Source organism: Pan troglodytes, chromosome 5, assembly GCF_028858775.2.
Source record: "Pan troglodytes isolate AG18354 chromosome 5, NHGRI_mPanTro3-v2.0_pri, whole genome shotgun sequence".
Classification (NCBI taxonomy): domain Eukaryota; kingdom Metazoa; phylum Chordata; class Mammalia; order Primates; family Hominidae; genus Pan; species Pan troglodytes.
This window is the reverse complement of record NC_072403.2, coordinates 45193315-45209284: the sequence shown is the minus strand read 5'-3', so window position 1 is coordinate 45209284 and position 15970 is coordinate 45193315. Positions and strand designations below refer to the sequence as shown.

Below are 15970 nucleotides of genomic sequence, written 5' to 3'. Positions count from 1 at the left end.
GTCCCGGGGATTGGATCCCAGGGCTGGGTGGGGCCAGGCTGTCCCATTCCCCAGCACTCCTCCTCCCCGGCAAAACCGGGCACCAGCAGGCGTTTGCGAGAGGAGATACGAGCTGCACGCCTGGCCCTTCCCTCCCACCGGGTCCTAGTCCACCGCTCCCGGCGCCGGCTCCCCGCCTCTCCCGCTATGTACCGACCGCGAGCCCGGGCGGCTCCCGAGGGCAGGGTCCGGGGCTGCGCGGTGCCCAGCACCATGCTCCTGCTGCTCGCCTACCTGGCTTACCTGGCGCTGGGCACCGGCGTGTTCTGGACGCTGGAGGGCCGCGCGGCGCAGGACTCCAGCCGCAGCTTCCAGCGCGACAAGTGGGAGCTGTTGCAGAACTTCACGTGTCTGGACCGCCCGGCGCTGGACTCGCTGATCCGGGTCAGGGGCGAGCGGCGTCGGCCTGGGCGCGGCGGGATGGGGTAGCGGGCCGCGGGGTGTACAGGCCGAGGGCGAGAGGGCCTATTCAGGCTCTGGTCAGGTGTTTCCTGTTCAGGGAAACGTCGGGAACGTAGACGCGGGCACAACGGGGGTGGGCTTTCCTGCGCGGGGACCAGAGGGTTGGGGGACCTCGGAGGAAAAGACCCTCGCCCTAGCGAGAGGACTGCGAGAAGCCAGGCTGAGTCCTACTTGGGGGCGAGAGGGCATGCTGGCCCGGTGAGGAGGCAGATGCCTGGGGACACATCCAAATTTGGGGGCGAGGACAACTACGGCAGGGGGCGCGCGCGTAACCGGCCCCGCCCGGCCTGACCCGGGAAAGGGCGCGTTTGAGCCTGCTTGGGGGTTGGTCGCACCCGGACCCGTGGCAAAGAGCTAAACGCCACACCTGGCCGCTTCCAGAGGGGGAACCCGGGCGCACGTTTGCGAACTGGGAGCTGGGACGGCAGGGGCGCCGGGTCTAAGGATGCGCAGGAGCGAGGGCGCGGCCGTAGGAGCCTGGGGGAAGGCGCGCTTGTCCCGGAGGGTGGGTGGATTGGGCCCGAGGCGTGCTGGCCGGGGCCACCCTCAACGCAGAGAGGGGGCTCGACGTGCGCAGACCCGGGTTCGAGAGGAGGGCGGACGCAGGGCCGCTCTCTGGCTGAACCCGCTTTACTCCGAGTCTTCGGACACAAGGACTGGGCGCGCCCGCGCCGCGCGGCTGCCCGGAAAGGCTGAAGGCAGGGTTCAGGGGAGGACTCAGAGGTAAATCTGAGCAGAGGCTCCTCAAGGGTGGAGCCTAGCAGGGCGGAGGAGGCCGGGGAGGGTTCTAGGGGTGGCGCATCTTAGGACTGAAGCGACGCCAGACTGGCAGCTGCTCGATTTGGCGGAGGCATTGATGTCCTGGGTCCTGGCTTGGTTCCCCACCCCTTCGTCCAAGAGCCCAGAGTCCAGACAGCTGCGCGCCAGCCCAGAATCCCCGTCTTGCAGTCCTGGTGGCTTATCCGTCCAGAGTCTCCAGTCCAAAGCCAATCCCCGGAAGGTGGCAGGGAACCGTGCCAGGGTGGGAAGGGACCCAGCGCGGAGCGGAAGTGGTGTTCTGAACCCTCGGACTAGGCCGATTCGGTGAGGTCAGGAGGTAGCCAGGGCCAGGCCTATCTCTACTAAGGACCTAAAGTGATTCCTCCAGCTCCCCACCTGCGGACTTCTGCAAATACAGCCCGACTGCTGGGTCCTGGTGCTGAGGCTGCCTGCCATTACCGTTGCAAAGGTGGTGAACTTCGACTACAAGCAGCCTGGGCCCAGGGAGATGGCTATGATGGTGATTATAATAACAGTAAATGCCTCTGTGCAGCGCTTATCGTGTGCCAAGCACTGTTCCTAGTACTTTACCCGTATTCATTTGTCGCACCTCCCTCACAGGTGGGTACTGTTTTTATCATCCTGGTTCACCCTCACAGGTGGGTACTGTTTTTATCATCCTGTTTCAGAGGTGAAGAAACAGGCTCAGAGAGGTTACATACAAATGCATGGCTACATAGCCAGGAGCTGGAGCTGTTAACCAGCATAAATACTGCTTCAGTGTGGACCTGTGGATGTGGGTGCTTCCCAAGATTCCCAGCCAGGCTGTCATCTCTCTGGGCTTTCCCTTCAACTCCCTCCACCCCCACCTCACCCCCTTCCTCAACACTCCTGTGGCTTCAGCCATCTCCAGGAATAAGGATGTGGTATCCAGCCCAGATCTTCTTTCTGAGCACCAGATGTGGACATGCAACTTCTGAAATTCCTCAAGGCCAAGAGCAAGTGGTGCTCCTCCTCCCAGCCCTGCTTCTCCACCTGTCCTAAATCTCGATTGTCTGCCCCATGTCCACACACCCTCACAATCCTCTGCAACATCTCCTTTACTGCCCATACTAAATAGGGCCAGAGGCCTGGGCTTCTGAATATCTCCTCTCTGTTCCTCCTGGACCACCTGTGCCAGGAGACAGGCCAGGGCCCGTCTATCACTCACCTCTGCAGGAGTCTGTCCCCTCTGGTCAACCCTTTCTATACTGCCAGCTGCCACAGAGCACACAAACCTGATCCTACTTCCCCTTTGCTCAGTGACCTTGGATGATACCTGCCACTTCATCCCTGGCATGGCAAAGCCAAGCACAGCTTGGCCTCAATCACTTCTTACCAGTCTCCCTAATCTAGGTCCCAGGCAGTCTCACCTCCCACCTTCTGCACTGCTGTCCCATCTACCTAAACATTCTTCCACCAGAAGCAATCCTACCTGACCCTCAAAGGCCCAGCTAAAACATCCCATTCTCCATGAGGCCTCTGCTCCTACCCAAATGAGAATGAACATCCTTCTTCCCCAGAGTCCTACAACATTATATGCCTATATAATGCATATAGGCAATATAGCAACTGCTAACACCATGTGCCAGGTACTAAGTCTACACATAATACCTTATTTAACACAACAACTCTATGAAGTAGGTACTATTTGTATTACCATTATACAGGTAAGGAAACTGAGGCACAGAGAGAAGTTGAGCACCTTGCCCAGGATTGTGTAGCTGCACTTCCTCCTTAATGCCCAAAGTGACATTGACTGCATCATATTAGAGTTAATTAGGTTTATCTATGTACCACTGAGGGCTGGGGTCATGTCTCTTGTGGTCACGTCCCCTAAAAGCACCACACATCATGCCTGGCCTAGTGTTTGTTGCAGGAATGGGAGTGAGCAGGGGAGAAAATGAGTGGCTGGTTTACTAGGACTCCAACCTGACCTAGCCACTGGATAAAGGGTGGGGAAGGAGCTGTCCCCATGGTAGCTGTTGGTAGCTGTACCTGGTGAGCCCTTGGTGAGAGGGGTAGAGCCTCCTTGCCCTGGTGGGCTGGGATCGAAGAGTAATTGTGAGGGCTGTGTGTGTAGGTTTGTTTGTGTGTGTGTGTGTGTGTGTGTGTGTGCGCATCTTGGGGTACAGGAAATCCGTCACCCCACAGAGCCTGGTGGTCATTGCAGCCTCTTCCCCAGGATGTCGTCCAAGCGTACAAAAACGGAGCCAGCCTCCTCAGCAACACCACCAGCATGGGGCGCTGGGAGCTCGTGGGCTCCTTCTTCTTTTCTGTGTCCACCATCACCACCATTGGTAAGGGCCAGATGGGGCCAGGGGGATGGGGGTGGGGAAGGAGGCAGCTCCCTGAGAGGCAACAGGCTAGTTGCCTTTTGGAGGGATTACCTGGAGTCTCATGACTCCAAGTGCAGTTCAGCTCTGCAGCATGGACACCGCCTGGGAGCAGTCTCGGGCCTCACTACAGACCTGCTGACTCAGCCTCAGCATCTCACCCAGGTCCCCAGGGGATTCATGTGCACTGTTCGAGTTTGACAAGCACTGCTCTAGGGGACTTCTGCCCCACATGGCCTTTCAGGAAGCAGAGGTCTCCCAGTACAGCAAGAAACATGTCTCTGGGCACTACAAGGATGCCAGTCTCCTCAGCTGAGCCCACCCAACACTGAGCCCTGGGAGTGGTGGTCGGGAGAAGTGGAGGGAAAGTTAGGAAGGAAGAAGAAGTAGAAATCCAAAAAAAGAGCTTTAGACCCCCCTGTTTCTCAGCCCTGGGGGAGGTGGCCATTCCTCCCATGTCCTTGTCTCCAGACCCCATTCCCTCAGTCCTCTCTTCAGCTTGCAAACAGCCCCCTCCACTCCTCATCGCCATCCTCCCCACACATGGACACCTGGACTAACCCTCCCCTGCGGAAGAGCTGAGGTAGAGCTTGTCTCAGGAGGGTGCTGAGGGGCTGCTGTGCAAAGAAGAGCAGGCTAGATCCCTGCAGTTCTGAAACCCAGGAAATCATGCAAGTCGAGCCACCCAGATCCTTCTGCCCCAACTCCTGCATGACACAGGACTTGCCACCAGGTGGCAGGCTGATATCACTGGTGACTTGGGCTACCGCCTCCCAGTTCCTGGCCAGCCAGGATCCTCTCTCCAGGACACCAGTATCCCAGCCTCCCCACAGGGTTGGGTAAGGCAAGAGCACCCAGAGGATTCTCCATCTAGTTTTAAATTGGCCAGAACTTCTTGAAAGCAGACCTCAGAGCTACATGGGAGCTTGGGCAATCCTTGAGACAAGCATGCTTGGGAGGCATCTCAGACTCCAGCGGCCCTGAGCCCCTGAAGGACTGGCAGGATGGGCCGATTCATCTTTACATCCCCAAGGGTCTATTACAAGGCCCAGCATACAGCAGCCACTCAATAAATACTGCCACGTTCAGGAATTCCATTAAATATGCATTCACCAGGCATGTATTGAGTTCCAGGGTAGCAGGAGATCTTAAAACACAGTCACTGTAGGCCAGGCCTCCCAGATTTGGGGGTCCTTTAGTCTGCAAACCCCACACCTCCCACACTCTTCTCAGGGCCTGTGACTTTGGCCCACCAAATTCAGAAGTTTTGCTACCTCTCTTCCCAGCTCTACCACCCCTAGCCTGGATTATGCCTCTGTCCTTTCCTCTCCACTCAGTTTCAACCAGCTTGAGGGTGAGGAGGGCAAAGAGAGGAGGGCCCTGCCCCGCCCCCCACACACAGTACACCTGAGGAAACACCCGAGGCCTTCTTGTACTAGGCACTGTGCTGGGCACTTTGACATTTAAGATTTCAATTTGTCCCTATGGCAACCTCCAAGAATAGGTCTTATTATTTTCTGTCTTTCTTTTTTGAGACGGAGTCTCGCTGTGTCGCCCAGGCTGGAGGGCAGTGGCGTGATCTCAGCTCACTGAAACCTCCGCCTCCCAGGTTCAAGCGATTCTCCTGCCTCAGCCTCCCAAGTAGCTGGGACTACAGGCACTTGCCAACATGCCCGGCTAATGTTTGTATTTTAGTAGAGACAGGTTTTACCATGTTGGCCAGGCTGGCCTCAAACTCCTGTCCTCAAGTGATCCACCCGCCTCGGCCTCCCAAAGTGCTGGGATTACAGGTGTGAGCCACTGTGTCCAGCCTATTTTCATGTCACAGATGGGGACACGGTGGCACAGAGATGTTGCACCATCTCCCCCAGATCATACGGCTAGTGAGAAGCAGAGTTGACTAGCCATTGTGGAGTGAACAGGAGGGGAGTGAGGGTTCTGTGATGCTGACCACACCTGTATGCACTTACACATGGGAGGTATTTGGAGAGAGAAGGAGAGGGAGATGGAAGATGAGGTACATCTGGAATGCCACAAGGGAGGAAGGGATATTCTGAGAGGCTCAGCAGAGGGCAGCCTCTTCGGCAAACCCGTTACCCTGGGACCAGCACCCTGTAAGGGCAGTACTTTCCAAGCCCTAACACAAATACCTCTGGGCCAGTAGGACAGGCCTGAGCCCAGAAATCACTCATCTATGAACTCCATTCCTGGCTTGCTCATTGGTTCTTTCATTCATCCATCCATTTGTTCAACAAATAAATTGAAGGCTGGGCATGGTGGCTCTTGCCTATAATCCCAGCATTTTGGGAGGCCGAGGCAGGTGGATCACATGAGGCCAGGAGTTGGAGACCAGCCGGGCCAACATGGTGAAACCCCATCTCTTCTAAAAATATGAAAATTAGCCGGACGTGGTGGCGGGTGCCTGTAATCCCAGCTATTTGGGAGGCAGAAGCACGAGAATCGCTTGAGCCTGGGAGGCGGAGGTTGCAGTGAGCCGAGATTGTGCCACTGCACTTCAGCCTAGGCAATAGAGCAAGACTCTGCCTCAAAAGATAAGTACATACATACACACGTACATACCTTGGTGTGTGTGTATGTATGTATGTACCTAGTGTGGGCCAGACACTGGTGCTGAGGATACAATGGTAATCAAAATTAGCAAGTCCCAGCCCTTGGGGAGCTGACATTCTAGTGTGAGGGGACACACACTAAACAGATACATGGACAATAATCAGGTAGTGGGGTGTGCTTAGAGAAAAGTAAAGCTAGTTAAAGGGGTCTCATAGTGATGGGGGCACCTATTGTAGGTGGGGTGTCCATTCAGTAACATTGAAGCTGATACAGTAACATTGAAGCAGAGACATGAGTAAAATAATGGAGCAAACTGATGATATCTGAGGAGAGAATCCTCTGCCAGCAAGTGCAAAGGCCCTGAGATGGGAGTGTGACTTGTGTGTTTGGGGAGCAGTAAGGAGGTCCAGGTAGGTGGAGAGGGTTGGAAACAGGAGCTGCATTCAGAGAAAGTACAGAGAAGACCAATCACAGATAGACTTGTAGGGTTCTTGCAGGATGCCCAGAGATCCCAACAAGATGCAAAGTGGCAGTGAGGAGACATGCTGAAGTGAAAGGTGGCTTGGGTGGGGCTGTGGCTACCCAGCGTTCAACAGGTAGGTGACATCCTTTTGCTGACCTGAGGGATGGCTGAGAATAGTGGGGAGGAAAAAAACCCATTTAATGTCAGCCTGAGAACGCTGCAGGCCTCCATGGGGCTCCTCTCAGAGCTGGAATCTTAGTGTCCCCATCCCGCTGGTGAAAACTGAATGGGGAAGAAAAACCAGTACCAGACGATGGAACTTGGCAGGACCTACAGCTGGAGGAGGAGGGGTTGGTGAGGAGGCAGGCAGAGAGGTGGGTGGAAAGTAAGAGGTTTACCTCACCCTAGATGCCTACAGAAAGGAGAACTCTCCTTTGGAAGAGGAAACCCATAAAGGCCAGAGGGGGAGGTAGATGGGGACTCAAGAGGCTTCTGAAGTCCTCAGACCGGAAGCCAGTTCACTGGAGTTCCATCATTCATTTATTCAACAAACATTTAGCACCTTGTATATACCAGATGCTTGCAAGCTCACATTCCCTTCTACAGTGTACCTCCATTCCTCATTTCATCATTACCCCCTACTGTAGGTGGATGTCAGCATCCCCATTTTACAGGAGGAAGCAGCATTCAGAAAGGTCAAGCCAAAAGAAAGAGAGAGAGAGGAAGGACAGAAGGAAGGAAGGAAGCAAGCAAGCAAGCTGGGCGCGGTGGCTCACACCTGTAATCCCAGCACTTTGGGAGGCCAAGGCGGGCAGATCACAAGGTCAGGAGATTGAGACCATCCTGGCCAACATGGTGAAACTCCATCTTTACTAAAAATGCAAAATTAGCTGGGTGTGGTGGCATGTGTCTGTAATCCCAGCTATTCAGGAGGCTGAGGCAGGAGAATCGCTGGAACCAGGGAGTCAGAGGTTGCAGTGAGCTGAGATCGCTCCACTGCACTCCAGCCTGGCCACAGAGCAAGACTCTGTCACAAAAAAAAAAAAAAAAAAAACAAAGAAAGATCAAGCCACTTGCCCAAGGTCCCACAGCCTGCAAGGAGCTGAGCTGGGATCCAAACCTAGGAGGTGCAGCAGACTCCAAAGCACATGCTCTGTACTTGTACATAGTTTGACCTCCCTTGGGACCCCTCAGTAAGGTGGGGGTGGATGTAAACACTGGTTTCAATATAGTACAGACGAGTTTAGGGTGTGTGGGCACAGTGACCCCATCTGGGCAAGCAAGAATGTTAGGCAGTGCTAGGAGGCAAAATGAGAGGCATTTGTTCATTTACTTACACATTCACTTTTGTATTACCTCATTCATTCATTCACTCATTCTTTATGCATTCAACACATATATAGTGAAGAGCACCTATTAAGGGTCAGATCCTTTGCCAGTTGCTGAGAATGTGATGATTAAGAACCAGTCCCAGGCCGGGTGCGGTGGCTCACGCCTGTAATCCCAGCACTTTGGTAGGCCAAGGCGGGCAGATCGCCTGAGGTCAGGAGCTCGAGACCAGCCTGGCCAACATGGCAAAACCCCGTCTCTACTAAAAATACAAAAATTAGCTGGGCGTGGTGGCACATGCCTGTAATCCCAGCTACTCGGGAGGCTGAGGCAGGAGAATAGCTTGAACCCAGGAGGCGGAGTTTGCAGTGAGCCAAGATTGTGCCAGTGCACTCCAGCCTGGGCAAGAGAGCGAAACTATGTTTCAAAAAAAAAAAAAAAAAAGACCCAGTCCCTGCTCTTGAGGGGCTCAGAGCATATACTTGATATACTTGGAAGAGGCAGACATGGAAACAAATCTTTCTCACACAGTGCAAGGGAGAGTGCTGGAGGGGGCCCTGGATGAGGAGCAGCTGCACTGGAGAGTCGAGGACTGGAAGGGTCATTTATATTTATGTGGGTAAAGAGGAGAGACTCTCTTCATAGAGGAAGCATTGTGGTCAAAGGTGCAGAGGCACGAGTGGACCTGGAGAGTTCTGCAGGCCAGCAATGTGGCTAGAGCTGGGGAAGCGGGGGCACCAGACGAGTCTCAGAGAAAGGCTGGGCAAGAGCTTGGACTTTCCCCCGCAGACAGGAGACTGAAGAAGGGTTATAACCTCAATGATGATCTAATCAGTTTTGCATTTTAGTAAGACAAGACAGTGGTGGTGATCAAGAAGGGTGGAGGCAGAGCTGGAGGAGAAAAGAATGTCCAGATGGATAGAATCTTTTGTGAACATCTTTTCCTCCCTTAGCTTCCCCTCTCCCTATCTTGATGATCAGAGACCACCGCCCCCCCCAACCTCTACCTCCTTCCCTAGGCAGCTGATGACTTACTGTCTGTCCCTCCCTCCCACTGAGCTTTATGAGGGAGCCCCGTTGTGCTAGTTTGGGTCCTCCAGGAATCAGCTATCAAGACAGAATTAGATGCGTAAGAGATATATTGAGGGGAGCCTTTGAAGGATAAAAGAGAAGGAGCAGGAATTAATGTCAAAAGCCTCAGACTGCAAGCAGGCCTGATACCTATGAAAGGAGAGAGGGAAGGAAGGAGACTGGTGTGGGAAGAGCGCTCTCTGCAGTGCAGCTGTGAGAAAGCCTGGGCCAGGCCATGGGGATCCCAGAGCAAAGGTTGCAAGAGGAGTGCCACACTGGGCAGGGATGGCCAGCTTCAGTGCCCCACTGTGCCCAAGCATGGCTGGGAGCAGTGTGGAGACAGCATGGCCTCAGCCTGAATGGTGCAGTAGATCCTAAGAGTGCAACAGCTGGAGGCTCTGCCCCCTCCAGCATCCATCTGCCCATCCAGAGAGGGAGGACATGAAGAGAGGAAGAGGAGACTCACATTTGGTGGGTTTGAGCTCATGCATGCAGCTTAGCCTCCTAGAGCTTCTCCAGCCTGTAAAATATGGCACATAATTCTGATTTGGAAGGGTGGTTTCGAGGGTGAACTGAGGGAATGAATGTACAGGGTGCCCTGCACAGTGCCCAGCACAGAAAAGGAGGGCCTTGGTAAGTATCAGCTGCCCACATCTACAGTGGGTTAGAATGAGGGCCCTGGGGGTTGGGCCCAGGAGTGGGGCTGTGGTGGTGAGTGGACAGGGCTGGGCTGGAAAGGTCCCCTGAGTGCCCCCTCTCACCTCAGGCTATGGCAACCTGAGCCCCAACACGATGGCTGCCCGCCTCTTCTGCATCTTCTTTGCCCTTGTGGGGATCCCACTCAACCTCGTGGTGCTCAACCGACTGGGGCATCTCATGCAGCAGGGAGTAAACCACTGTGCCAGCAGGCTGGGGGGCACCTGGCAGGTGAGGGGGCTGCTGGACGGGGTGGGGATGGTCACTTCTAGAATGAGGGGCTGTGGTGGGAATTGGGGTTACTAATGACAAGAGGTGGGAGCAAGTGTTACTGGTGAGGTTGTGTTGGGATTGGGGGTCACTGCTCAGAATAGGGTCCTTAGTGAAAAAGGGCATTAATGGTGGAGACGGGGTGGGACTGGGCAGACGGGAAGGACATGAGGCACAGGCTTCAGGCAGGGAACCTGGAGAACACAGACCAGGCGAAGAGCCCCCTTCTTACTGGGGAGAGCTCTGGCCTGCCTCCAGCTCCCTCGGCTCCCACGCATGGGGTGAAGGCCTCAGGAGGCCTGGGGACAATGTTGCACCCACAGGACCCTGACAAGGCGCGGTGGCTGGCGGGCTCTGGCGCCCTCCTCTCGGGCCTCCTGCTCTTCCTGCTGCTGCCACCGCTGCTCTTCTCCCACATGGAGGGCTGGAGCTACACGGAGGGCTTCTACTTCGCCTTCATCACCCTCAGCACCGTGGGCTTCGGCGACTACGTGATTGGTGAGAGTTCCTGGCAGTTGGGCATTCGGCTGCCTACACCTCTCACTCATCTGCTCCCGCAGCTGGCACACCTGCTGTGTGCACGCCATGTGGGGGCTTTGGGGCCCAAAATCCGGAGACACTGTCCTACCCGCTTTTGTTGTGTGACGGGTCTGAGGTCACTCTGGCCCTTCTTGACCAACGCGGAGAGGTCCGACACGTCCACAGGCCCACCTGTTGTGCTTAGAGCTCTCCACATGACGGGAGTCCCCGCCTCCCTCCCGGGTCCATGCTTGCCCCAGGGTCTCCCTTCCCCACTTCACTCTCTCCCTATGGGACGCCAATCTGTCCCACTGCTCCGGGGCTGGAGATCACAGTACCCGGGGATCAGACAGTAGGGTCCAGGAGACTCCTGGAACCCCAGCCTCCCCAGAGCCCTGTGGGAAAACAGTTGGCAGGCAGATTCTGAGTGCCAGCAAGAAAGGGCCTCGTGGTCAGTGGACCCAGGGTGGGCTTAATCAGTGGCACTACCCAACCTAGGCAAGACAAGGGCCCCAGAAGCCACCAGCCTTGCATAATCAGGCTGAGGCCGATGACCAGCAGGTGGCAGTGGAGGGACATTCTGTGCCATGGCGGAGTGGCTGCGCCCCAGCTCAGCCTCATCACCGCCCCTTCCCGTCCCTGAAGGTGCCGCTGGCACCATCACCGCACCAGCCTCAAAGGGCTTCATGCACTCCCTCTGATCCCAGACCCTAACGTGGGAAGGAGGCCTTGCCCTTCTTCACTTCTTCAGCGACAGAACCCAGCCTGGAAGAATGAAGTTAGTTTCAGCTAACTCCTCAGGCAACCTACAGCAACAATTGTCACCCCCATTTTACCGAGGAGGAAGCTGAAGCTCAGAGAGGCTGAGCCATCTGCCTGAGATTGCACAGCTAGTAAGATGTGAATCCTGATCTATTTGACTCCAAAATTCATACTGTTTCCAGGCCACCTAAAATGTCTCCTCTCTGGGCCTCAGTGTTCCTGCCTATAAAATGAGGCAATCCCTAGAGCCCCTCAGTGCCTTCTAGCCTCTGTTTGCAAGGTCCCCAGGAAGAGGGGTCAGGTGCTGGGGCCTCACGCTGCCCCCTTCTTGATCTCCCTCATCCTGGGAGGTCTGTTGCTCTGGAAGGAAATTCTTGGGAAGATTTCTTCCAACTGGGTCATGTTCCCACCTTTACCCTCAGAGTAGAGAGATATGTCCCAGGACAGCTGAGCCCAGTAGCTCCAAGGGCCATACCTGCACCCTCGCAGCTCAGAGTATGATTCTTAGATCTGTCATTTCTTCTCTATTTCCACTGCCATTTCCCTAGTTCAGGCAGGGTTGTTGCATATAGCTGCACAGGTTGGGCACTGCACAATCCTATAGTTTTGCTACTTACACAGAGCATAATAAGGATGGCACCCAGGGACTTGTGCAGCCTCTCTCCTTGTCCCCTGTTGGCTCTTATGACCTTTAAAAATTACAAAGGCTATGATGTCACCTGCCCAACTCCTCTGAAGAACTTCATTGTTTTCCCATAGTTTTAGGATAAAGTCCAAAATCTGTAACCCTCCTCCTACCAATACAATCTGACTGAGGAGATCTAGTCCAAACTTTAAGCCCAGAGGGACTGCCCAGGCCTGGGGCAAGGATGGGCAAGAACACTCCTGCCCAGCGGCCACTGCAGTTGGCAGAGCTGCCCCCTTCACCACATCTATGGAGACTTGCTACCTCCTGGGCCCCTCTGCAGTCATGGCAGTGCCTCGTAGCAGGTCACCACAATAAGAGCCCCAACTGCTTCACCTGCAAGGGATCTTCCTTATACAGATGGAGACACTGAGGCCTGGAGGAGGGAAGGGAGTTGCATAAGGTCATAGAGCAAGTAAGTCAGGGCAAATCTAGGATAAACTCCCAAGCCTGGGCCCTTCACACCACCCATGTTTCAGAGTCTTCCATGCCTATTCCTCAAACCTCTCAGCTCTCCTTGTCCTCCAGTAACAGGGACAACCCCTTTCTTGGATGAGGATACTGAGGTCCACCAGTTGGCTACTGGGTGTTCACATCCCTGCATCAGCAGCCACAAGAGGCGCTATCTTCACAGCCACTCCTCTGCCTGAAGGCTGTGGCCAGAGCCGCCCCCAGGTCCCATCCGGCTACTCCTCCCCAGCCCCATAGCCTGGCGCCTCCCAATTGCATTTGCAGCTCAGTTGAGCGCCTTGCCAGCTGCCAGGTCTCCTGCCACTTATGATTTCAGCTTAAAAAAATGAAATAAAAAGGGAGAAGAGTGCCTCCTCCCCTCTGTCACCAGGAGCAAGCCAAGCTGGCGGGTGGCAGGGCCAGAGAGCCGGCTCAGTGCCTGATCTCATTTAGGACCATCAGCGGAATCATAGCCCCATAACCCAATCAGCCTAATCCAATCCCAGCTCCTGCCAGGCAGCACAGGTCAGCTCCCAGGTGGCAGCCTCATCCCCATGTGGGGGTCCTAGAGAGTGGCCCAGCCTTGGGGGACCTGGAGAGAGAGGCTGTCTTGGGGCCAGCAGGACAGGATGAGGAGTAGACGGAGGCATAGTACAGGGAGCAAAGACAGAAAAGGATGACGAAGGAATAGGAGGGGAGAGCTCTACCCTTTGAATGATTCCAATCTGATGAGGGAGGCAGCACAGACCTCCAGGGAGGGTACTAAATGATAGGGCAAATCCTTGGCAAGATTTATCTAAGACTCACAGCAGCTCCCATCAGTCCCCTCCCTCGGCTATACTTACCCAGCACCAACTTCGTTGGGGGTGTCCGATGGTGAGTGAAACAAGCAACCACCTATAGATCTTGGGCACCTGTTATGTACCAGGCACCATTCTGAGCACTTGAGCTGCATCAGCCCATGTGATCCTCCCAACAGTCATAGGAGGAGGACTCTTACTGTCTCCATTTTACAGATGAGGAAGTAACTTTCCCAGCAGACACACATAGGCCATGAAAGCAGCACGTGTAACAGAGGAACCCAACGTGGTCTGTAGGGAGTGATGTCTGAACTGAGGTCTGCAGGATGAGGGAAGGTAACCAGGCCAAGAAAAATGGAAAATGAAGAGCATTTGGATCTGAGAGGCCATAAGTACAAAAGCCCAGAGGCGGAAAGAATGATAGATGGGGAAACGGGAAAAAGACCAGAATGACCAGGCAGTCAGAGGGGAGAGGTGTGCTGCAGAAGCGGGCAGAGGGCCTTGAGGATTTGGACTTCATCCTAAAAGCCAAGGGGGCACAGTCGTATTCCCCATCTCACAGGTGAAGGAGGTTCAGACAGGTGGCTGAAGAACCGAGTCAGGATACATATTCTTATGGTTCCATTGTTCATCCCAAATCCCCTGGCTCCAGCAAGCTGCCTCATTTCAGATACAAGAAAACCAAACAGAGACTGGCAAACACTAGAGCGGACATCGAAATCCTCTGGGGGCTTGTTAAAATACAGATTTCTGGCCGGGCACGGTGGCTCACACCTGTAATTCTAGCACTTTGGGAGGCCGAGGTGGGTGGATTGCCTGAGCTCAGGAGTTCAAGACCAGCCTGGGCAACAATGGTGAAACCCTGTCTCTACTAAAATACAAAAAAAATAGCTGGGCGTGGCGGCGTGCACCTGTAGTCCCGGCTACTCGGGAGGCTGAGGCAGGAGAATCGCTTGAACCCAGGAGGCGGAGGTTGCAGTGAGCCGAGATCACGCCACTAAACTCCAGCCTGGGCAACAGAGTGAGACTCTGTCTCCAAAACAAAACAAAACAAAAAATACGGATTGCTGGGCCTATGCCCAGGGTTTCTGATCCAGTAGGTCTGGGGTAGGGGCCCCATCATTTGCATTTCCAACAAGCTCTCAGGGATGCTGATGCTGCCGGCCCCAGGGACCACACTTTGAGAACTGCTGGGATGGAGCATAAACAGATTCCCTCAGAAAGACAAAGAGGAAATGTAGCTCCTAAACCCAAGTGCCAATCCAGGGAGGCTTTCTGGAATCCTTCGGAGGTGACCATGAGGCTAGGAGTCTCCATGTTCTGTCCCATTGACACCTCAACTTGCTTATATGAATCAAACCATGTATCTCTGTTTCTGTTTGGGGAATGTGGTCCTGACTTTCCCAGGCCTCCATCGTCTGACCTTGCCTCTTCCCCAGGAATGAACCCCTCCCAGAGGTACCCACTGTGGTACAAGAACGTGGTATCCCTGTGGATCCTCTTTGGGATGGCATGGCTGGCCTTGATCATCAAACTCATCCTCTCCCAGCTGGAGACACCAGGGAGGGTATGTTCCTGCTGCCACCACAGCTGTAAGGAAGACTTCAAGTCCCAAAGCTGGAGACAGGGACCTGATCAGGAGCCAGAGTCCCACTCCCCACAGCAAGGATGCTATCCAGAGGGATCCATGGGAATCATACAGCATCTGGAACCTTCTGCTCAAGCTGCAGGCTGTGGCAAGGACAGCTAGTTATACTCCATTCTTTGGTCGTCGTCCTCGGTAGCAAGACCCCTGATTTTAAGCTTTGCACATGTCCACCCAAAGACTACATTTTCCATCCACCCTAGAGGCTGGGTGCAGCTATATGATTAATTCTGCCCAATAGGGTATACAGAGACATGTCCTGGGTGACATGGGATGTGACTTTCGGGTGGCGGGGCGGCATGCCCTTCTTTCCCACTTCCGTACTTTAGCAGGCTGCAATGCCGCCGATATGGTGGCTGGGAGCTCTGGCAGCCATACGGCACCATGAAGTAGCAGCAATGTTTGAGCGGCACAATAAGATAGGAAGAGTCTGGATCTCTGATGATCACAGAGCCATCCTAACAAACGGAATATCACCCGACCTCCTTTATGTGAGAGAGAAATAAACATCTTATGTAAAACACCATTATTTGGGTTTTTCTGTGATTCATAACCAAACCTAATTCTGAGTATGCCCAGAGACAAAGGCAGCATCTGAGACTGGAACCTACACAGAGAGAAACTACCCTCTCCCCGTGTGAGTTTGTCCAGGGCTGGTGGCAAGAATGGATTGAAGGCTGGACTGCCAGCCCCCTACACCTTCAGAGAGCCACCAGGTAAACTCTGTGAAGATTTGCTGATAACTCTCGGGGCTGATACAGCCAGCAGGCGGCTGGTCTCAGTCCAGCTGCTGAATCCTTACTCTATGGCTCATTCACACCACAGAAAAGCCAGGGGCAAGTCAATGGGCTCCTCCTGCCTTACCCTGCCCCACTGCGTTTGAAGGCCCCATCAACGGTTTGCAAAGCCAGGTAGAGTTTGCAAAGGCTACTTCTGTTTGCAGAGTGTTAATGAAGGTTGCTACTAAGATAGCACATAACACAGTGGCTCCCACCATACATACATACAAGCCCAGCCAGAGATCCTGGCAGTACCAGCTAACACCTAGGGTCACCTGGGGCAGCTGGGCTCTTG

At 54.4% G+C, this 15970-nt stretch overlaps 1 protein-coding gene across 1 annotated transcript; it reads left to right on the top strand.

The window, feature by feature from the left end:
• The first annotated feature begins 40 nt into the window (after window positions 1-40).
• Window positions 41-15414, top strand: KCNK17 (potassium two pore domain channel subfamily K member 17). Its single transcript, XM_001173849.6, is given in 6 exon segments — window positions 41-423; window positions 3485-3599; window positions 9836-9996; window positions 10359-10533; window positions 14691-14779; window positions 14781-15414. Coding segments are annotated over 6 exon segments (1032 nt in total). The 5' UTR covers window positions 41-186; the 3' UTR covers window positions 15036-15414.
• Window positions 15415-15970: the final 556 nt, after the last annotated feature.